The following is a 22845-nucleotide window of genomic DNA, read 5'->3' on the forward strand; positions in this document are numbered from 1 at the left end:
CAAGACGAAAATAATCCGTTCCACGAGTCTCTTCGTCTAGCGGTTTTTTTGTCTTGCGAAGCATCCCTGTTAGCGGATTAGCGCTATTAGCGGCTTAGCGACTTAGAAAAAGGGGGGGGGGAGGGAAAAGACTCGCAAGACGTTTTCGTCTTGCGAAGCAAGCCCATAGGGAAATTTGTCTTGCGAAGCGCCTCGAAAAACGGAAAACCCTTTCGTCTAGCGGGTTTTTTGTCTTGCGAGGCATTCGTCTTGCGGGGCACCACTGTAATGGAAGGTTTTTAAACAGAGGTTGGGTGATCCTGCGCTAGTCCCTTAGGCCCTCCATCCAAAGTCTTGCAGCACCTTTCCCCGAAACATTCTGGTGGACCTGCAAGGACTTGGTCCTGGCTGAGCTTCCGAAAACGGCGACGAAGGCGATGCCAACAAACCTCCTGGGATTTTTCATTCCGGCGTCGAAAGCCGGTGTGTCTTTATTTTTTGTACAAAAGTAATAAATAACCCCCCCTCCCACCCGAAAGTTGTTGTTGTTTTTAAATACTCAATATAAGAAGGCGTTTGATAAGCAATACGAGTCCGTGGTTTGTTGCAACCTCTCCGTCAGGAGACCAGCATGGGCAGAAAGTGCGCGGACAGGTGGTGTCTCCTGGTCTTGGGCCCCTTTCGCGGAACGCCCTTGGCGTTGAGGGACAAGAACATGGGGCGTCCCTCATGGTGCCAGAGCAAGGAAGCATAAGTGTTATAGCCGTTCTCCTCGATCCGCTCCACGAAGTTGCAGCTGGGGGTGTACGCTTTCTGCAGAGAGAAAAGGAGGCGGAGGTTGGTTTCGGCGAAACAGCCACAACTCGGACGTTAAGACACCTGCCTTTGCAAGCAGGGCCGGATTTAGGTTTGATGAAGCCCTCAGCTCCTGAAGGTAATGGGGCCCTTTAAATGTCCAGCTGTCCTTTGTCAGCAACAAATCGCTGCTGTTTTTTGTGTTGAACATATGCTATGTGTTGAATATATGCTATGGGATGCAGGTGGCGCTGTGGGTTAAACCACAGAGCCTAGGACTTGCCGATCAGAAGGTCGGCGGTTCGAATCCCCGCAATGACGGCGTGAGCTCCCATTGCTCGGTCCCTGCTCCTGCCCACCTAGCAGTTCAAAAGCACAAAGTGCAAGTAGATAAATAGGCACCACTCCGGCAGGAAGGTAAACGGTGTTTCCGTGTGCTGCTCTGGTTCGCCAGAAGCGGCTTAGTCCTGCTGGCCACATGACCTGGAAGCTGTACGCTGGCTCCCTTGGCCAGTAAAGGGAGATGAGCGCCGCAACCTCAGAGTCGGTCACGACTGGACCTAACGGTCAGGGGTCCCTTTAAACAAGCTCTAGCTTAGGGCCCCACTCTCTTGGGAGCCCCCAAAAAAATTTAAAGGGAAAAAACCAACTGGGTGTACATTTCCAAAATAAAAGATAAAAAACAAATGAAATAAAACCTACATCCATCAACAGGTGTTTTGTGTTGTGTAGGCTCCTGTTATGTGCAAATGGCTTTAGATACCTATTAGGTCAATAAATTTCCACACAGCAGGCATGTCCAACAGGTAAGATCGTGATCTACCGTTAGATCACTGTACGTCTGTGGTAGATTACAGGTAGATAACTGGATCCCCCCCCCAAAAGAAGCTCAACAACTTTGGCTCCCCTGAAAAAAGCTCAACATTTCTGCCCTTAACCCAAAAAACCAGAGCCTTCCTAAAAAAAGCTCAGTAACCTTGACCTGAACCCAAGAAAACAGGGCTTCCCTTTCTAAGAAAAGTTAAACAACTTTGACCTGAACCCCAAAAAGGGGGGTAGATAACTGCCAGTTTTTAACTGTGAGTAGATCACAGTCTCTTGGGAGTTGGCCACCCCTGCCACATAGCATATAAAAAGGTAAAGGGACACCTGACCATTAGGTCCAGTCGTGGCTGACTCTGGGATTGCAGCGCTCATTTCGCTTTATTGGCCGAGGAAGCCGGCGTCCAGCTTCCGGGTCATGTGGCCAGCAGGGCAGGACTAAGCCGCTTCTGGCGAACCAGAGCAGTGCACGGAAACGCTGTTTACCTTCTCGCCGGAGCAGGACCTATTTATCTACTTGCACTTTGACGTGCTTTTGAACTGCTAGGTGGGCAGGAGCAGGGATTGAGCAACGGGAGCTCACCCGGTCATTGCGGGGATTCAAACCGCTGACCTTCTGACCGGCAAGCCCTAAGCTCTGTGGTTTAACCCACAGCGCCACCCGCGTCCCAGAGCTTGTTTAGTTTATACCTAAATCCGTCACTGCTTTCATGCAGAAGAGACACCCCCCCCCCCCCGAGTTCTGCAGCTTGCACAATGCTGAGCCAGAGGCCTCCTTGTTGTTTAGCAGAATGCAGTTCCTACAAAACCGGCCTCAAAATGGAACCATGAGGACTACGATCTTGCTTCCGGTGTTGGGTAACGTACCCGAGTTCTCAGGGAAGGGCTGTGAGTCGTCAACGGCCGAGCGTGCAAAAGGTTTCTGGGTTCAATCTCTGCCCCAAAGCCTGCCAGTCTTTGGGGGAACTTTTTGGTACAGCAGGACAGATCTCCTATCTCTTTCTCTCTAATCCCAACCATGAGAGGTGAGCAAGGCCAGTCAGCTATCAAATCATCTGACACCAAGGGACTCCCTGGTCCTGAATGGGGTGACTGTGCCCCTGAAGGACCAGGTGCGCAGCCTGGGAGTCATTCTGGACTCGCAGCTGTCCATGGAGGCACAGGTTAATTCTATGTCTAGGGCGGCTGTCTACCAGCTCCATCTGGTACGCAGGATGAGACCCTCCCTGCCCGCGGACTGTCTCGCCAGAGTGGTGCATGCTCTGGTTATCTCCCGCTTGGACTACTGCCATGCGCTCTACGTGGGGCTACCTTTGAAGGTGACCCAGAAACTATAACTAAACCAGAATGCGGCAGCTAGACTGGTGACTGGGAGTGGCCGCTGAGACCACATAACACCGGCCCTGAGAGATCTGCATTGGCTCCCAGTACGTTTCCGGGCACAATTCAAAGTGTTGGTGCTGACCTTGAAAGCCCTAAACGGCCTCGGTCCTGTATACCTGAAGGAGCGTCTCCACCTCCATCGTTCTGCCCGGACACTCAGATCCAGCACCGAGGGCCTTCTGGCGGTTCCCTCATTGTGAGAAGTGAGGTTACACAGAGGGCCTTCTCGGTGGTGGCGCCCGCCCTGTGGAATGCCCTTCCTTCAGATGTCAAGGAAATAAGCAGTTATCCTATCTTTAAAAGACATCTGAAGGCAGCCCTGTTTAGGGAAGTTTTTAATATTTAATGCTGTATTGTTTTTAACATGTGATTGGGAGCCGCCCGGAGTGGCTGGGGAGACTCAGCCAGATGGGCGGGGTATAAATAATAAATTATTATTATTATTAATGCATGGCTTCCCCCGGTTGACCCATTGCGGATGGGGGGCGGACTCTGCAGAGCTAAATCTCGCCCCATCGCGTCAACTGGTGTTGCCTGCGCATCAGGGTGACAGCAGCCGATTGACAGCAGGGCGCTGTTTTGCAGGAGACACCGCCGTGAATATTTACCGTGCCGTAGAGCTTCCCCTTTCTGTTCATCGCTAAGTAGAACCCGCTGTGGACTGACCGGATGGCCACGATCCCCGCACGCACAGATCGGATCTCCACGATATCTGGAAGAGACGGGAGAAGTCCCTTAATTTATTTCTGTTTTTTAAAAATTGCACTTAAATCTCTTTTATGGAGCGAATGTCTTATGGAGCGAATGCAGGCTGCGCACCTATCCCAGAAGCCAGAAAAGCAAGAGGGATTGCTGCTTTCACTGCGCAACGATCCCTCTTGCTGTTCTGGCTTCTGAGATTCAGAATATTTTTTTTTCTTGTTTTCCTCCTCCAAAAACTAGGTGCATCTTGTGGTCTGGTGTGTCTTATAGAGCGAAAAATACGGTAAGTCTGTCCCCCAACACAGTTTTGGATTCTGCACTCTCTCTGAAGCATGAAAAAACTCAGTTGCTGTGATGAGAGGACCTCTGAGGTCATACAGACTGCAATTTTTAAAAAACAAACAAACTCTGAATAATCAGTCACACGACTCTGCAAAACCACCAGGACTTGTGCAACTTCCTTATCCGTAAAAACCGACACTAAACTGATTTGGCAACTGGAAGTTTCGCCCGTTCAGAGTGCATTTGCTAACAGTGTCGACTCGGAATTGAACCCCAAAGGAGCTTACTCCATTGATTTAGGATGCTAGCTTTGCTTCACCGGTGAGGAACATCAGACTCAACTAGCCCTGTTCTCAAAGCAGGAAACTTGTCAGGATTCGAACACAAGGTCACTCTCCTTTGGTTTCGGCAGCTACGATTCAGAAGCATCACTGCGTCTGAAATTAGGATTCTGCTCTCCTAAAGCTGGCGTTGGGAACCTCTAGTGCACCGGGCGCTGCTAAACTACAACTCCCAGGGAGGACGAGAGGCAGGCAAAATCTGGAACACCAAAGTTTCCCTCAAACGTCCCTGACTCTTTCCTCCCAAGGCCTGCATTGTTGGGAGTGCTAGTGCACGTTTTTGCTTTAATGAGGACTAAAAGCCTGCTTCTCCTTCATGGATCACTGCCTTGCCGTGGCCAAGGGGCTTGAATAAATCAGAGAAGCTATGAACTATGCCGAGCAGGGCACCCAAGATGAACAGGTCATAGTGGAGAGTTTTGACCAAATGTGATCCACCTGGAGGAGGAACTGGCAAGCTGAGAGATTTTACTTTCTTGGGCTCCATGATCACTTCAGATGGTGACAGCAGCCACGAAATTATAAGACGCCTGCTTCTTGGGAGAAAAGCAATGACAGCATCTTAAAAAGCAGAGACATCACCTTGCTGACAAAGGTCTGTATAGTTCAAGCTCTGGTTTTCCCAGTAGTGATGTATGGAAGTGAGAGCTGGACCATCAAGAAGGCTGATCGCCGAAGAATGGATGCTTTTGAATTGTGGTGCTGGAGGAGACTCTTGAGAGTCCCATGGACTGCAAGAAGATCCAACCTCTCCATTTGGAAGAAAATCAGCCCTGAGTGCTCACTGGAAGGACAGATCCTGAAGCTGAGGCTCCAAGACTTTGGCCACCTCAGGAGAAGAGAAGACTCCCTGGAAAAGACCCTGATGTTGGGAAAGATGGAGGGTGCAAGGAGAAGGGGACGACGGAGGACGAGATGGTGGGACAGTGTTCTCGAAGAGACCAGCATGAGTTTGACCAAACTGCGGGAGGCAGTGGAAGACAGGAGGGCCTGGCGTGTTCTGCTCCAGGGGGGTCACGAAGAGGCGGACACGACTAAACGACTAAACAACAACAACAGAAGCTTGCTTTCAACCCTATGTTCGAAAGCAACAAATGCAAGCGAGACTTACTGTCTGGACACTCGACCCGACGTGTGCCGTCGACGTTGCCGTCCCCGCCAATGCGCAGGAAGTAGTGGGTGGACGAGTAGAGTCGCCTCCGTCGCGCGTCGCCCTGGAGGTGGGGGTAGCTGCGGGCGGGCCTGCCCCCCCTCGGCCACCAATACCTGCCATGCGCCTGCAAATCCGTGTCTCCGTGCCCCAGGGCGGAGTTGGCGAGCCAGACCAGCAGCAAAAAACACCAGGCGGCGTGGGCAGTCGGTGGGTCCTGGTGACCCATGCCAGAAAATTTCGCCCGGCTCTCGGGCGAGGGCCACCATGGGGCTTCAGAAGGCTGCCCGGCGAGGATTCGGCGGCGATGTCCGAGGTCCCGTGGGTCACTGCTGGGCGCAGTCAACATCCTACGAACGGCGTCATGGCGCTCATAGCAGGTTGGACTAGATATTTGCAGATCCCTCCTTCCAAGTCCGCAGATCTGTGATTCTGCTGTTTTTTCGCCGGTCTCGATCAGAGAATTCGGCAGCAGACCTGAAGCTTGCAGAGGTTTCCTTGAGGTCTTGCGCCTTCCAGAAGCTGGCAACGGTTTCCTTGAGGTCTAGCGCCCTGCCGCGATTTCCAGAATCCCAAACTCGGAAGCTTGAAGCTCCTCTTTCAATTTACTCTCACTTTGCCAAAGCTCCCGGGAGAATCTAGCTTTGACAGGAGAGAGAGGTGTGTGCCAGCCTCGCGTTAACCCAAACAGCTCTCTCATTGACAAGAATTCCAGCCGTACATTCCCTCCTTCTGACCAGGAAGCCCGGCATTGGCTGGGCCTGCCCCCCGACAGCCAATCGCCGAACCTTCAAGGCGGAGCTAAGGTGTGGCTGTGAATGGAATTTTATTCCCCATTCATAAATCTGTTTTGGAGTTGGCCAGATGTTCTGTGCCTTTGGCACCGGATGGCACTTTGCAAATCCCATCCTGTTTTGGTTCAGCGAGGCTGACACACACATGCAAAATAAATAGGCAAAGGTTTATGTTAAGAACACACGCACACACATATACCCATATTTTTCGCTCTATAAGACGCACCAGACCACAAGACGCACCTAGTTTTTGGAGGAGGAAAACAAGAAAAAATTATTCTGAATCTCAGAAGCCAGAACAGCAAGAGGGATCGCTGCGCAGGGAAAGCAGCAATCCCTCTTGCTGTTCTGGCTTCTGGGATAGCTGCGCAGCCTGCATTCACTCCATAAGACACACACACATTTCCCCTTACTTTTCAGGAGGGAAAAAGTGAGTCTTATAGAGCAAAAAATACGGTATATATATGCAGTTGCAATCGAAACGATTCAAAACCCATTTCAAATCGGGTTCATGATCAAAAGGTACAGACTATCAGCTGTTTGCATGTTTGCATTTTAAAACGTAGATTTTTCCTTGCTTCCCGGACTTTGGGATGGAAGTTCAAAGGCTCTAAGATGCTCCCATTGACCTAATCCCCACAAAAGCTGCGAGTTACCAGCACTGGATCAAATTTCAGGGGAGTGAAAGACTTCTTGTTTCTAACAACAGGACATCAGTGGCCTTGCACTAGCCCTGCAGTGCTGTCTGACCAGTGCCAGATTCACATATAAGCTAAACAAGCTATAGCTTAGGGCCCCGCTCTCTTGGGCCCCCCCAAAAAAATTTAAAGGAAAAAACCTGGATGTACATTTCCAAAATATAAGATAACAAAACAAAACCTACATACAGCAACAGTGTTTTGTGTTGTGTAGGCCAGTGGCGTAGCGTGGGTTGTCAGCACCCGGGGCAAGGCAAGTAATTTGTGCCCCCTAACCCGGGGCAAGGCAAGTAATTTGCGCCCCTAACCCCTAACCTGCCGCCACTGCCAGCTTCTTCTTGCTGCTGCCTGGGCTGGGGTATTTGTGGTAAGGTAGCCACGGCGGCGGCGGGTCCGTGTCAGGTGATCTGAGGCGAGTTGCCGCTGGTGCTGCCGCCCAAACGACGCCGCTTGCCTGGAGGAAGAGGAGGGCAGAGAGGCGAGGAAAATGCAACATGGCCCAGCAGCTGCAGCAGCAGCGGCGGCGGGGCTGTGAGGAGGGGCTGCCTGGCGCGCCATCCGCGGCCCTGACGTGCGGGGACCGCGGCGAGCGCTGAGAGCCGTTGCCTGCCGGACGCCTTCAGCCCGGACGCACGCACAGCTCGTCGGTTCCGCGAGACATGGGGCTCTGCTACAGCCTGCGCCTGAGGCTCTTCGGCGACTCCGGAGGCGGCGAGCGCGCCCCCCCCAGATGTTGCGCCCGGTGCGGCCGGCCCCCCCTGCACCCCCCATGCTACACCACTGGTGTAGGCTCCTAAGATGTAAGTCATGGGCCCCGCCTGCTCGCCTGCTCCCTAAAATATCCCTGGTTTGCTCCTTTCTATATATAGGTTACCGACATTCTGCATGGACTGGTTGCATGGCAACATGGGCAAATGGCTTGAGATACCTGTTAGGTTAAAAAGCAGAGACATCACCTTGCCTACAAAGGTCTGTATAGTTCAAGCTATGGTTTTCTCAGTAGTGATGTATGGAAGGGAGAGCTGGACCATAAAGAAGGCTGAACGCCGAAGAATGGATGCTTTTGAATTCTGGTGCTGGAGGAGACTCTTGAGAGTCCCATGGACTGCAAGAAGATCCAACCTCTCCATTCTGAAGGAAATCAGCCCTGAGTGCTCACTGGAAGGACAGATCCTGAAGCTGAGGCTCCAAGACTTTGGCCACCTCATGAGAAGAGAAGACTCCCTGGAAAAGACCCTGATGCTGGGAAAGATGGAGGGCACAAGGAGAAGGGGATGACGGAGGACGAGATGGTGGGACAGTGTTCTCGAAGAGACCGGCATGAGTTTGACCAAACTGCGGGAGGCAGTGGAAGACAGGAGGGCCTGGCGTGCTCTGGCCAGGGGGTCACGAAGAGGCGGACACGACTAAACGACTAAACAACAGCAACACCTATTAGGTCCATCAATGGCCATATAGCATGTATTCAACACAAAAACAGCGACAATTTGTTGTTGGCAAAGGACAGCTGGACATAGAAAGAGCCCCATTACCTTCAGGAGCTGAGGGCCTCATCAAACCTAAATCCGGCCCTGGGTGTGATGTTGCCAACGCCATGCAAATTAGGACACAGCCCTGTAGGGTTAGACCATCTTGCAGAAGAATGGCTAACGACACATGTTCCACTGACAGTTTTTGCTGCTCCTCCAAGCTCAGCAATGACCCAAATTCTCTTTCCCAAAAACCCTGACCTGCGGGGAATGTGGCTGTTCCAGTCTCCTGCGTCATTTGAGGCCACGCCGAACCCGTTTGCTCTCAAAACGGTGAGAACGCACCGCCCTGGGAGGAAATATTTGCCCTGCTTTCTTTTGCAAACATTTCTGGGAGGTGGAAACCTGGGGACAGATATAGCAGCAATGCTGCTGCAGGAATCTAACATAAATGATGTTGTTTCGTCGCGTCCGCCTCTTCGTGACCCCCTGGACCAGAGCAAGCCAGGCACTTCTGTCTCCCACTGCCTCCCGCTGTTTGGTCAAACGCATGCTGGTAGCTTCGAGAATACTGTCCCACCATCTTGTCCCCTGTCGTCCCCTTCTCCTTGTGCCCTCCATCTTTCCCAACATCAGGGTCTTTTCCAGGGAGTCTTCTCTTCTCATGAGATGGCCAAAGTCTTGGAGCCTCAGCTTCAGGATCTGTCCTTCCAGTGAGCACTGATTTCCTTCAGAATGGAGAGGTTTGATCTTCTTGCAGTCCATGGGACTCTCAAGAGTCTCCTCCAGCACCAGAATTCAAAAGCATCCATTCTTCGGCGATCAGCCTTCTTGATGGTCCAGCTCTCACTTCCATACATCACTACTACAAACCATAGCTTGAACTATATGGATATACTTAAGATGGCCCTTGTTGTGGACCCTGGGATGCTGAGAAGGGTGGTCAGGGGGCCAGTGGGCAACACTGGCCTCAGTCCCTCTTTCCTTCGCTCCCTCCTCAGATGCCTTCTTGCATCTCTGCCTCCCAAAGTCTTGCACAGCTGTTTGTTGCAGTAGCCCTGGCTACAGGCTCCACAGTCGAATGGTGCCTCTGGGGCTGGCCTGGGGCTGCTTGCCAGGCCCCTGTGGGGCAATGTGAAGAGGCACCCCTCTTTGGGGCAGCTCAGAAACCAGGGGCGGCAGCTGCGGCTGTCCAGACGACCCCAAAAAAGAGCTTGTCAAGGGACCTGTGGACCCGAAAAAGTTGGAAACCTCTGTTCCATGGGGTCCGGGGCCAGATCCGTTCCAATCGCCTTCTCAACCTGGCCGCGGATGGTCCGCGAATCGACGTGTTTTCACACGAGTAGAATGTGTCCTTTTATTTAAAATGCATCTCTGGGTTATTTGTGGGTCATAGGAATCCGTTCATTTCCCCAAAAAAATATAGTCCGGCCCCCAACAATGTCTGAGGGACATTGGACCGGCCCCCTGCTGAAAAAGTTTGCTCTGTTCTATGGGATTCATAGCATCCTAGAAGCATCTTCTCCTTGTGTTTTGATTCCTGCTTACCTGGGAAGATTTGCCATCACAACAACCAGACGGGTGGCATTTCTTTAAAATGACAAGTTACCTGGCACAAGCGTGGAAAGGGTTATCTCATCGCCTGTTTTGGGCTTCCTTGTGGTGTTTTGCCCGTGTGGAATGGTGTCATCGTCGTCTCTGACCTGTTTTGTTGGTTCCCCACAAACAGGCGATGCACCTGTGCTTTGGTTTCGCAACAGCTAGGCTTGACGTCCAATTCCATCATCGTCATAATTTTATTCTTTGCACCCCATCCATCCGACTGGGTTACCCCGGCTGCTCCGGGTGGCTTCCAGCATGTAAATAATAATAATAAAACGTTAAACTTTAAAAATAGTTCCCTATACAAGGCTGCTTTCAGAAATCTCGTAAAGGTCCAGGGTCTCGGGGGTCAGATAACTCAATCCCCTCCAACGTTTCTCCCCTGAAAATAGGGACGTCCCATTCCATCCCCTCCAACATTTCTCCCCTGAAAATAGGGACATCCTATTTCATCCCCTCCAACGTTTCTCCCCTGAAAATAAGGACATCCTATTCCATCCCCTCCGACGTTTCTCCCCTGAAAACAGGGACATCCTATTCCATCCCCTCCAACGTTTCTCCCCTTAAAATAGGGACATCCTATTCCATCCCCTCCAACGTTTCCCCCATGAAATAGGGACGTCCTGTTTCATCCCTTCCAACATTTCTCTGTATATGCTGTATATATCATTTTATCTTACTTATAATTTTTTTTTATTATATATATAAAATAAAAAATTCACACCCACCCACACCCTTCTCACAAAAAAGGCCTTTCCTCATCCAGAGAATGTTCTCGCATTTCATTTGCCCTTTTTCTGCACCCTCTTTTAAAAAAACAAAAAAATAAAACCATTACAGGTACTTGGTCTACATACATCGCGCATGCCTGCATTTTTAAATTCCTGATTCATTTCCTGACATCATTCCTAACCGTTCCTGGGAGGGAGAGGAACTAGCCTAAATACATAACTTGGCCAAGTCAAGTCTGCTGAGTCTACAAATGTCCGGCCAAACAAACAGGAAAACTCTCTTTACTTCCGCCACAAATCTGCATAATATTTGCAAGACCGGCTCCAATTTCTCCTGCAAAATCTCTTTTTTGCACACAGAAGGCAGGTTCGATCGCCAGGGGAATATCCAGGTAGGGCTGGCAGAGAGAGACCCCCCCCTGCCTGAAACCTTGGAGGACAGCTGCCAGCCAGTGCACGCATAATCTGGCTCTGTATCCGACACTGCTGCTTGAGACCAGCCCTTTATTCAGAAACCAATGAGGACTGGGGTCTTATTTATTGTTATTTATATTTACAGTCAAGGGACACAGGTGGCGCTGTGGGTTAAACCACAGAGCCTAGGAGGTCGGTGGTTCGAATCCCCGCAATGACGGGGTGAGCTCCCGTTGCTCAGTCCCTGCTTGTGCCAACCTAGCAGTTCAAAAGCACACCAGTGCAAGTAGATGAATAGGTACCGCTCCGGCGGGAAGGTAAACGGCGTTTCCGTGCGCTGCTCTGGTTCGCCAGAAGCAGCTTAGTCCTGCTGGCCACATGACCCGGAAGCTGTACGCCGGCTCCCTCGGCCAATAAAGTGAGATGAGTGCCGCAACCCCAGAGTCAGATCTAATGATCATATCCGCAACCTGAGCATCCACTGTATATTTATTTTTAACTGGTTATGACACTGTGACACCAGGTGGCACTGCAGAGCCGAGATCGCAGCTGGATTTTATTTTCAATTGTGAGCTTTACAATTATTATTATTATTGCATTTTCAGAGCTGTTATTTTACAGCTGTGTAGATCTAGCTCAGGGCTGTACAAAGGTTTCCAGATTTTCTTCTCCAATAAATCCAGGCACGCTTTTCAACTTCAACGGGGACTGATTTGTAAACCCGGGGACTGTCCCGGGAAACGGGGACGTCTGGTAACCTTAGGTTTGAGGTTGAATCCTGACAAGACAGAAGGACTGTTTTGGGGGGACAGGAGGCGGGCAGGTGTGGAGGACTCCCTGGTCCTGAATGGGGTGACTGTGGCCCCGAAGGACCTGGTGCGCAGCCTGGGGGTCATTCTGGACTCACCGCTGTCCATGGAGGCGCAGGTCAAATCTGTGTCCAGGGCAGCTGTTTACCAGCTCCATCTGGTATGCAGGATGAGTCCCTCCCTGCCCGCAGACTGTCTGGCCAAAGTGGTACATGCTCTGGTTATCTCCCGCTTGGACTACTGCAATGCGCTCTACGTGGGGCTACCTTTGAAGGTGACCCGGAAACTAGAACTAATCCAGAATGCGGCAGGCAGACTGGTGACTGGGAGCGGCCGCCGGGACCATATAACACCAGTCTTGAAAGACCTACATTGGCTCCCAGTACGTTTCTGAGCACAATTCAAAGGGTTGGTGCTGACCTTGAAAGCCCTAAACGGCCCAGTAGACCTGAAGGAGCGTCTCCACCCCCATCGTCCACCCCGGACACCGGGGTCCTCCTCCCAAGGGCCATCTGGCGGTTCCCTCCCTGCGAGAAGCGAGGTTACAGGGAACCAGGTGGAGGGCCTTCTCAGTGGTGGCACCCACCCTGTGTCACGCCCTCCCATCAGATGTCAAGGAAATAAGCAAGTATCTGACTTTTAGAAGACATCTGAAGGCAGCCCTGTTTAGGGAAGCTTTTATTTTTTAACAAACTACAGTGGTACCTCGGGTTAAGTACTTAATTCGTTCCGGAGGTCCATTCTTAACCTGAAACTGTTCTTAACCTGAAGCACCACTTTAGCTAATGGGGCCTCCTGCTGCTGCCACGCCACCGGAGCACGATTTCTGTTCTCATCCTGAAGCAAAGTTCTTAACATGAAGCACTATTTCTGGGTAAGCGGAGTCTGTAACCTGAAGCATATGTAACCCGAGGTACCACTGTACTGTATTTTAATGCTTTGTTGGAAGCCGCCCAGAGTGGCTGGGGAAACCCAGCCAGATGGGGGGGGGGTATAAATAATAAATTCTATTTTATTCTATTCTACATTAAAGTCCACCCACCACTCGGGAATCCTGGGAACCGTAGTTCTGCACAGGGTGCCGGGAATTGTAGTTGGGAAAAGCTACAATTCCTGGAATTCTTTTGGGATGAATCATGCGCTTTCAGAGTGTTTGCAGCACTGCGTTTGGATTGCAAAGGAGACGTTCTCTGCCGCCTGAGTCAAGAGGGCAGGATCATACCCCGTTACATCAGCCGACGAGCCGGTTTGTGCCGTCGTCATTTTAAGCTCTTTAACATAATTGTCTGTATTATTTTTGGATTTTCATTTCCCCATGAGCTCATGCTTGTTTACCTCCCCCCCCCCTCTCTGCGCATCATGCAGATGGATATTTACAATGTCTGGGTGTTAGTCATACTCAGAGTAAGCCCATTGAAAGGAATGGGCATGACTAAGGCACATTTATTTATTTTATTTTTTAAGTTTCTATTCATACTGATCAGGCTTATACATTCGTTTGGCAATCATTTTCAGGTTGCAAAGTGTGACTTCCTTCTCCCCTCTTTCCGCGGATCCTTAAATTTATTTTTTAAAATGCCTTCTGCATATGCAAATTCGTTTAATCTGCTGATTTAATAATATTATTAATAATAAATTTTATTTATATCTCGCCCTCCCCAGCTGAAGCTGGGCTCAGGGTGGCTAACAACAATAAAATAGTGCAACATTTTAGAAACATTTCATTATAAAAATTAATTAAAATCAAATCAAATCAAATTAATTATCCACTTTAAATATATACTCTTACGAAGCTACAGGTTGTTACAGTCATCCTTCCAATGTTTTTCTCCATTTGCAATTTATCTGTAAATATTCAATAAACCATTTCCATTCTTTTATAAAAAGTTTATTGGGATTTCTTAATTCTTCCGGTAAGTTTCACACATTTCTGCATATTACATAAGTTTTTTAAAAATCCGTTCTTCCTTCCTTTCTTTCCATTTTGGGGCGAGTAACCTTCTTGCCGCTGAAGTCGCAAACATAAATAAATTTCTATACAATTCAGGTAGTTCTTTTCCCGAAAGAAAAGCAAAGCTGACGGACAGACTTCGGGAAAAAGACAATAGGGATTTTGGAAAAGAAGGGGAACCTTTTATATTATATCTGCAGAAAGAAAGAATATTGACCTGATGGCAGGGTTTAAATAGACATTCACAACTTGATGGATAGGGAACAAATAGTGTAATATAAGGAAAAAATGCGATATTGGTAGAAAATGGCAGAATATATTAATGGGGCTAATAATTCAGAAATGGAAGTTGAGGGATGTCCAAAATCGGGGAGGGAGAGATGTTGTGTAAGTTGTGTTATAAGTATATTTGAAATGGGAGAAAAGAAAATTAATAAAAAATAAAAATGTTGGAGGGAACATCTTCCGGAGAGCAGAGAATGCCTCTTTTTTTGTCCGCAAAGGGGAACCTGCATGCAACTAGATATTATTGGAGGAATGCCTCTAATCAGAAGAGGCTTTTCCTCCTGAAAAAAAAGGGAGTTGTAGTTTTTTCTTTCCTTGGGAGTTGTAGTTTTTTCTTTCCTTGGGAGTTGTAGTTCTTTCTTGGGAATTGTAGCTCAGCAGAATCTGCACATCTGCCAATTCCATCTCCCTGCTAATATATTGCATAAATAAATTATTATTATTATTAATTTTTTTTAAAATAAAATTATTGCATTTTATCTTCCAGAAAGAAAAGAAAAAAATGCCAAAAAGTAAAAATATAAAATGAAAACAAAAACAAAAAAGCTAATATACAGTATTGGGGTTTTTTGTGCATTTAAGCCATATATAGGGTTAACAAAAGCTCAACAACTTTTGTCTCCCTAGGACTACTCTTCATTTCCCACTCCTGCATAGTATCTCTATGGTCCCATCGTTGCTATAGCGACAGGAGGGCAACCGGAAGCGTTGGCGCCTGCGCAGTACGGCGCCGGAGAAACCGGAGAAATATCTTTTAAAAAAAAATCGCGCGTGCGCAGAACTGCCATTGCGGGCGCTCGGCGAGGAGAGGCAGAAGTCTATGCTCATGCGTGGAGCCTTCTCCGTCATAGAACGGCGCCCGGGCGACGCGCTTTGCGCATGCGTAGTTTTGTCGGGGGGGCGTTTAAAACCCTACTGCGCCTGCGCAGTGTTCTTCGAAGCTTCGCCGGGCGCCATGGACGACGAGGAGGAGACGTACCGCTTGTGGAAGATCCGGAAAACCATCATGCAGGTCTGGGCGGGCGGGCAGGGAGAAGGGGAGGAGGGAGCGGGGGTCGGAAGAGCCCGGGAACGAGGGGGGGGGAGGAGGGGGGGTTCCCTTTCACCGCGCATGCGCAGTACTTCGGAGGCCTTCCTGGCAGGGCCGTTGTGCGAAGACAGTCCTGGAGGGGGAATTAAGGGTCACATGGAGTTTTCTTGGCAGGGATACTGGAGTGGCTTGCCGGGTTCCTGCTCCCGGTGGAACCATAAAGAAGGCTGATCGCCTTGGTCAAAACTCTCCACTATGACAAAGTTGAACTGCGGAACTCCCTGCCACAGGGGGAAGCAAACTTGGGTAGCGTGATGGCAGAAAGCGAGGAGGAATTGAAGAGCCTTTTAATGAGGGTGAAAGAGGAGAGCGCAAAATACGGTCCGAAGCTCAACATCAAAAAAACAAAGATCATGGCCACTGGGCCCATCACCTCCTGGCAAATAGAAGGGGAAGAAATAGAGGCAGTGGGAGATTTTACTTTCCTGGGCTCCATGATCACTGGCCAGTAAAGCGAGATGAGCGCCGCAACCCCAGAGTCGGTCACGACTGGACCTAATGGTCAGGGGTCCCGTTACCTTTTTATATCAACAACCTCAGATCTGCAGATGACACAACTTTGAGGGCAGAAAGCGAGGAGGAAATGAAGAACCTTTTAATGAGGGTGAAAGAGGAGAGCGCAAAATATGGTCTGAAGCTCAACATCAAAAAAACGAAGATCATGGCCACTGGTCCCAGCACCTCCTGGCAAATAGAAGGGGAAGAAATGGAGGCAGTGAGAGATTTTACTTTCTTGGGCTCCATGATCACTGCAGATGGTGACAGCAGTCACAAAATTAAAAGACGTCTGCTTCTTGGGAGAAAAGCAATGACAAACCTAGACAGCATCTTAAAAAGCAGAGACATCACCTTGCCAACAAAGGTCCGTATAGTTAAAGCTATGGTTTTCCCAGCAGTGATGTATGGAAGCGAGAGCTGGACCATAAAGAAGGCTGATCGCCTTGGTCAAAACTCTCCACTATGACCTGTCCTTGATGGCAGAAAGTGAGGAGGAATTGAAGAACCTCTTACTGAGGGTGAAAGAGGAGAGCGGAAAATATGGTCTGAAGCTCAACCTCAAAAAAACGAAGATCATGGCCTCTGGTCCCATCACCTCCTGGCAAATAGAAGGGGAAGAAATGGAGGCAGTGAGAGATTTGACTTTCTTGGGCTCCATGATCACTGCAGATGGGGACAGCAGCCACAAAATTAAAAGACGCCTGCTTCTTGGGAGAAAAGCAATGACAAACCCAGACAGCATCTTAAAAAGCAGAGACATCACCTTGCCAACAAAGGTCGGTATAGTTAAAGCTCTGGTTTTCCCAGTAGTGATGTATGGAAGTGACAGCTGGACCATCAAGAAGGCTGATCGCCGAAGAATGGATGCTTTTGAATTATGGTGCTGGAGGAGACTCTTGAGAGTCCCATGGACTGCAAGAAGAACAAACCTCTCCATTCTGAAGGAAATCAGCCCTGAGTGCTCACTGGAAGGACAGATCCTGAAGCTGAGGCTCCAAGACTTTGGCCACCTCATGAGAAGAGAAGACTCCCTGGAAAAGACCCTGATGTTGGGGAAGATGGAGGGCACAAGGAGAAGGGGACAACAGAGGACGAGATGGTGGGACAGTGTTCTCGAAGCTACCAGCATGAGTCTGACCAAACTGTGGGAGGCAGTGGAAGACAGGAGGGCCTGGCGTGTTCTGCTCCAGGGGGGTCATGAAGAATCGGACACAACTAACCGACTAAACAACAACATTACCTGTCCATCTTGGGTGGCCCTGCACAGCATAGCTCATAGCTTCTCTGAGTTATTCAAGCCCCTTCGCCGTGGCAAGGCAGGGATCCATGAAGGGGTATGACAAACCTAGACAGCATCTAAAAAAGCAGAGACAGGTTATCTTCCGATAAAGAAACTGCCGTTTAGATTTTGGGAGCTAGTGGCTCTTTGGGGTTTTTTCCTCCCACCTCCCCCTACTCTACAGCCTCCCCAAGGAACCCTCTCTTCTCCGCATCCCTCTTTCCTCTTGTGCTGTGTCTTCCCTATCCTCTCTGTGCCCTGTCTGTTGGGCTTCCTGGAGGAACCAGCCTCTGTGAGACTGAGATGCTGGGCTCTTCTTTTGACCCGGCTGCTGCAGTCCTTTCTTTATATCCCACGCTGGCTCTCAAGATGCCCTCTGAATAAATGGACCTCTCTCTCTCCCCTCTTGTTCTTCCTTACTTCCAGCTGTGTCACGATCGAGGTTACCTAGTCACCCAGGATGAGTTGGACCAGACCCTGGAGGAGTTCAAAGCCCAGTTTGGCGACAAACCCAGCGAAGGACGACCCCGGCGGACAGACCTCACTGTGTTGGTGGCCCACAACGACGACCCCACCGATCAGATGTTCGTTTTCTTCCCAGGTGAGGCGATGGCATTCAGTAAAAGGTTGGACCCCCTTTCGACTGCTGGTTTGATTGTGCCCTCTTCTTCCTAGGCTTGGCTACCTTTCCCTTTTTTTCTTTCAACAGGATCTGCTTTAGTTTTTATTTTTGGAGCTTTTTATTTTGACAAAGTAATAATCCGGACACTGAGATCCAGCACCGAGGGCCTTCTGGTGGTTCCCACATTGCGAGAAGTGAGGTTACAGGGAATCAGGCAGAGGGCCTTCTCGGTGGTGGCGCCTGCCCTGTGGAACGCCCTCCCTTCAGATGTGAAGGAAATAAGCAGCTATCTTATTTTTAAAAGACGTCTGAAGGCAGCCCTGTGTAGGGAAGTTTTTAATATTTAATGCTGTATTGGTACCCGAGGTACCACTGTATAGCATTGTCATTGAAATTCTACTCGATATTGATCCAGAGTAGATTCCAGTGTAGTTAGCAGAGTAACAACTGAAACAGCAATTCTCCAATACCTGCAATGCTTTTTTTTGTTTTGGGGGGTCAAGGTTTCTGACAAGTTCTTGCAGTCATTGAGTTACCTATACGATGCTTCCAACTTTTCATTTTGGGGTGACCTTCTCCCCCCACAACTGAGAACGAGTCCCCTTTTCAGCAAAGTCTCATCCCTTAATGATACAGTGGTACCTTGGGTTACATACACTTCAGGTTATACACTCCGCTAACCAAGAAATCGTGCTTCAGGATAAGAACTTTGCTTCAGGATAAGAACAGAAATCGTGCTCTGGCGGTGCAGCGGGAGTGCGAGGCCCCATTAGCTAAAGTGGTGTTTCAGGTAAAGAACAGTTTAAGGTTAAGTACGGACCTCCGGAACGAATTAAGTACTTAACCCGAGGTACCACTGTACGTGCAACTTCTCAGATGCTGCTTTGCCGTCACACAGAGGTCTGGAAGCTTGTCTTATTTTATTAAGAAACAAGTGTCAGCTCTAGAGACAGTGGTGGTGGGGACAAATTATCGTATTTTTCGCTCTATAAGACGCACCAGACCACAAGACGCACCTAATTTTTGGAGGAGGAAAACAAGAAAAAAAATATTCTGAATCTCAGAAGCCAGAACAGCAAGAGGGATCGCTGCGCAGCGAAAGCAGCAATCCCTCTTGCTGTTCTGGCTTCTGGGATAGCTGCGCAGCCTGCATTCGCTCCATAAGACGCACACACATTTCCCCTTACTTTTCAGGAGGGAAAAAGTGAGTCTTATAGAGCAAAAAATACGGTGTTTTCTCACGCCAACCGTGCCATTCTCTTCTCTTTCAGAGGAGCCGAAGGTTGGGATTAAGACCATCAAGATGTACTGTCAGCGGATGCAGGAGGAAAACATCACCCGGGCTCTCATCGTGGTCCAGCAGGGCATGACCCCATCAGCGAAACAGGTAGCCAAGTCCGGGTGGGCGGTGTCCAACCTAGAAGGCATAGTTGGCGCTAGTTTGGGCACAAGACGTTCGGTGGGCAGCGAACCTTTGCAGGCGAAGAAATACCGTACAGTGGTGCCTTGCAAGACGAAATTAATCCGTTCCATGAGGCTCTTCGTATAGCGGTTTTTTCGTCTTGCGAAGCAAGCCCATTGACAGTTTAGCGGATTAGCGCTGTTAGCGGTTTAGCGGCTTTCAGCGGCTTTTATCGGCTTAGCGGATAAGCGGCTTAGCGGCTTAGAAAAAGGGGGGAAAGGGGGGGGGAAACCCACAGGAACTCGCAAGACATTTTCGTCATGCGAAGCAAGCCCATAGGGAAATTTGTTTTGCGAAGTGCCTCCAAAACGGAAAACCCTTTCGTCTAGCGGGTTTTCCGTCTTGCGAGGCGTTCGTCTTGTGGGGCACCACTGTATAAGACGAGGGGGGTTTTTTACTCCAAAAGATTGCTAAAAATCGGGGGTCGTCTTTTTTTATTTTATTTTAATGAATTTTATTAGTATTTTCCACACAAGAAAAACCCCGATAGATATCAAAAGATAACAATACACAACACACAAAAATCAACATTCAAAAACTAAAAAAGACAACAAAACAAAAACAAACAAACAAATCCGTATCTTACAAGTTAATATTATAAACACTAAAACAACAACAACAAAACCTTGACTTCCACCAATCCCACAGCACCTCCTTTATCTCTCATTCTGTCTTCCTGTTTTCTTTATCCTCTCTATCCTAACATCTAGATATAAATCCTTCTTTCATATCCTTTCACTTCGCAAGGTTATTCCAGACTCAGCCAGATTTCTGCCCTCGAACCTTGACTTTTGAGGTATTCATTTAGGCACTCCCACTCTTTTTTTAACTTCACTTTTTGGTTTTTGTCTTATTATACCTGTCAATTTGGCTAATTCTAAGTATTCTGAGAGCTTACATAGCCACTCTCCCCTTGTGGGTATCGGGGGTCGTCTTACACACAGATAGTGCAAAGGGTGGACAGGCGATTTGTTTCAGCCGCGAGCAGTCGCTTGTCACCGGTGCTCGGGTGTGTGATTGGTGGCTGCAGCAAGGGCTGCTTAGCATTGGCCGTTGCTGCCACAATTGGGTGGGCAATCGCTGGCTGCTGTTGGCGAGCTGACGGGTCCTTGTTTGCTTTGGCGACACGTGCGAATCTCAGCGTTTGCGAGTTGGGGTAGTGGTTTTCGGCATCCCCCTGTTGGGATACTGCCAGGGAGACGAAGTCCATCGTGGCTCCCAAGCCATCTCCAGACGTCCATCGTCCAATGCAGTATCAGCAATTAGTGACATGAGCTCCAGAAAATAGCTTTCCACATTCCAGAGCTGATGCACGCTCTATCAGCAGATAATGCACAGCGAAAGTTGCACTCAGGAGAGCATCATTTAGAAGTTTATTCAGCGTTGGTCAGAACAAAGAAAAAACATGACTGCCTGCTTGCGTGTTCAGGCGCAGAGAGAGAGAGAGACAACAGCTCTATCAAAACAGAAACATCCCGTGAACAGGCTGTGACACAAGCATCCTGCTCCCTTTTTAAGGTGGAACGGAAATATCCTAACACCCCCTCCCCCCGAAAAAGCTTGACAACTCAGGGCAATCCTTCCCCCAGGAAAAGTTCAACAACTCTGGGCCATCTCCCCCCCCCCCATTTTCTTAAATTGTAGCCCCCCAAAATAGGGGGCGTCTTATACAAGGGGGTGTGTTGTACACAGAAAAATCTGGTACCTTGGTGCCGGTTATTCTTCCCCTTTGTGCCGATGTTATTTGGTTCAGGGGTTGCCTAAGGGACGCAGGTGGCGCTGTGGTCTAAACCACAGAGCCTAGGGCTTGCCGATCAGAAGGTCGGCGGTTTGAATCCCCGCGACGGGGTGAGCTCCCATTGTTGGGTCCCAGTTAACCGATTCACTGTCTCTGGAAAGCATTCCTCCGCCCTCCCCAAGCTCAATGAGGGCTGAGAAAGTGGCAGAACATAAAGTACAGAGCAGGGGTAGGCAACTTGAGGCCCATGGGCCACAAGTGGCCCGCGGGGATTGTTTAACCGCTCCACGAGCCGCCCCCGCGGCTAAACCACCACGGCGCAGGGACTCACTTCCGTGTTGCAGATGCTGGAAATCGTGGGCGCACATGCGCCGCGCACACAATCCAACCCACAAAGGGAACTCTGCTGGAGTCAACTGGCCCAGCTAAACCTTGCTGACCCCTGATAAAGAGGTTACAAGACGTAGGAGTGACGTGGGTGACTAATTGGGAGCACTGCCATTCCTAGGAAATGGGTTCTTTGTTCTCTCGCTGTGATCATTGAAGTTTCTAACTTGTAAGAAGGCTCATTTTCCTTTGTTCTGCTTATCTGCTGCCGGGTGGCGGGGGGGGGGAGCCAATTCCCTGAAGCCTGACATTAGCTGATGCCCCTTCTCCTCCCGCTCTTTTTCAGTCTCTCGTAGACATGGCTCCCAAATACATCCTTGAGCAGTTCCTTCAGCAAGAGCTGCTGATCAACATCACTGAACACGAGGTGAGGCGTCTCCTCCGTGTGATTTAATGCTGTGTAAATGCTGCTTTGGCAACAGAAAGCTTCCAAGATGAGAAGGAAACCAAACGGATGCTCTGGGTTGTTCTAAAACGGTGGTTCTGAGAGTGGGCGTTGGAGATTGGGGGGGGGGAAGAGAGGTGCTAAGTGAGGCTCCTTACGGGGTCCTTGCCACGGGATCACATTCATCCAGTGCTTTACCAACTGCACTGGCTCCCGGTGGAGTACAGTGTTAGGGTTAAGGTGCTGGTTTTGACCTTTAAACCCCATGTGGCCTAGGACCCTCGTACCTACGGGACCGCCTCTCCCGGTATGCCCCGCGGAGGACCTTAAGGTCCACAAATGACAACACTTTGGAGGTCCCAAGTCGCAAGGTGGTTAGGTTGGTCTCAACTAGGGCCAGGGCCCTTTCAGTACTGGCCCCGACTTGGTGGAACACTCTGTCCCAAGAGACTAGGGCCCTGCAGGACTTGACATCTTTCTGCACGGCCTGCAAGACAGAGCTGTTCCGCCTGGCCTTTGGTTTGGACTCAGTCTGACCCTTCTGTTTCCCTCCCCTTATGGTCTTGATCTATCGGCTACTTTAAAATGAGGCTGCATTTTAAATTGCATTTTAACCTGTATTTTAAATTGGTTTTTCTTTTCTTTTCCTTCTCCCCCCCTTTTTCCCCCTCCTATTATGTTTTTACTGTGATTTTATTGGTGTTAGCCACCCTGAGCCCGGCTCTGGCCGGGGAGGGCGGGGTATAAATAAAATTTATTGTTATTATTATTATTAGAGGCAAAGAGGTCTCTTAGGCCTCATGCTTTGGAAAGAATCTTGGAGTTGGAAGGGGTCCCGAGGGTCATCTAGTCCAACCCGCACTAATGCAGGAATCTCAGCTAAAACATCCATGGCAGATGGCCGTCCAACCTCTGCTTAAAAACCTCCAACGAAGGAGAGACCGCCACCTTCCACCCCACGGTCGAACAGCTCTGACCGTTGGGAAGTTCTCCCTGATGTAGAGTCTGAATCTCCTTCATTGTAACTTGAAGCCATGTGTTCGAATCCTGCACCTCCAGAGCAGGAAAAAACAAGCTTGTTTCCTCTTCCATGCGGCAGCCCTTGAGATATTGGAAGATGGCTGTCGTATCTCCTCTCAGTCTCCTCTTTTCCAGGCTAAAGGTCCACCCGTTTTGT

The 22845-nt window shown here is 49.5% G+C and overlaps 2 protein-coding genes and 2 long non-coding RNA genes across 6 annotated transcripts in view; 1 reads left to right on the plus strand and 3 right to left on the minus strand.

The window, feature by feature from the left end:
- Nucleotides 1-22845, minus strand: part of LOC307207305 — a 141981-nt gene that overhangs the window by 1877 nt on the left and 117259 nt on the right. The window lies entirely within an intron of this gene.
- FGF22 (fibroblast growth factor 22) lies at nucleotides 263-6003 on the minus strand. Its single transcript, XM_079960980.1, has 3 exons — nucleotides 5416-6003; nucleotides 3588-3691; nucleotides 263-792 (listed from the first exon to the last, which is right to left on the minus strand). Exons 1-3 carry the CDS (start codon nucleotides 5801-5803, stop codon nucleotides 598-600), a joined length of 687 nt encoding a protein of 228 aa, XP_079817106.1. The 5' UTR covers nucleotides 5804-6003; the 3' UTR covers nucleotides 263-597.
- POLR2E (RNA polymerase II, I and III subunit E) overlaps nucleotides 15075-22845 on the plus strand; it is a 105183-nt gene continuing 97412 nt past the window's right edge. For both annotated transcript variants that reach the window (XM_079960926.1, XM_079960927.1), the window contains exons 1-4: nucleotides 15075-15219; nucleotides 17501-17675; nucleotides 18968-19083; nucleotides 21570-21650. In XM_079960926.1, coding sequence (XP_079817052.1) covers nucleotides 15163-15219; nucleotides 17501-17675; nucleotides 18968-19083; nucleotides 21570-21650 — 429 coding nt within the window. In that variant the 5' untranslated portion in view covers nucleotides 15075-15162. The remainder of the gene's footprint in view (nucleotides 15220-17500; nucleotides 17676-18967; nucleotides 19084-21569; nucleotides 21651-22845) is intronic.
- On the minus strand, nucleotides 20144-21166 carry LOC307207310. The gene is made up of 2 exons (XR_013834632.1): nucleotides 20698-21166; nucleotides 20144-20335 (listed from the first exon to the last, which is right to left on the minus strand). It is a non-coding gene; the product is annotated as an uncharacterized lncRNA (long non-coding RNA).

The sequence above is a fragment of the Podarcis cretensis genome (genome assembly GCF_951804945.1).
Source record: "Podarcis cretensis genome assembly, chromosome: 18".
Taxonomy (NCBI): Eukaryota; Metazoa; Chordata; class Lepidosauria; order Squamata; family Lacertidae; genus Podarcis; species Podarcis cretensis.

Coding starts and splice junctions, on each gene's coding strand:
- FGF22 (XM_079960980.1), bottom strand. CDS start 5,803: ATGTTGACTGCGCCCAGCAGTGACCCACGGGACCTCGGACATCGCCGC. Junction 3,692..5,415: donor TCGGGTCGAGTGTCCAGACA/GTAAGTCTCGCT, acceptor CGTCTCTTCCAG/ATATCGTGGAGATCCGATCT. Junction 793..3,587: donor AGGGGAAGCTCTACGGCACG/GTAAATATTCAC, acceptor TTCTCTCTGCAG/AAAGCGTACACCCCCAGCTG.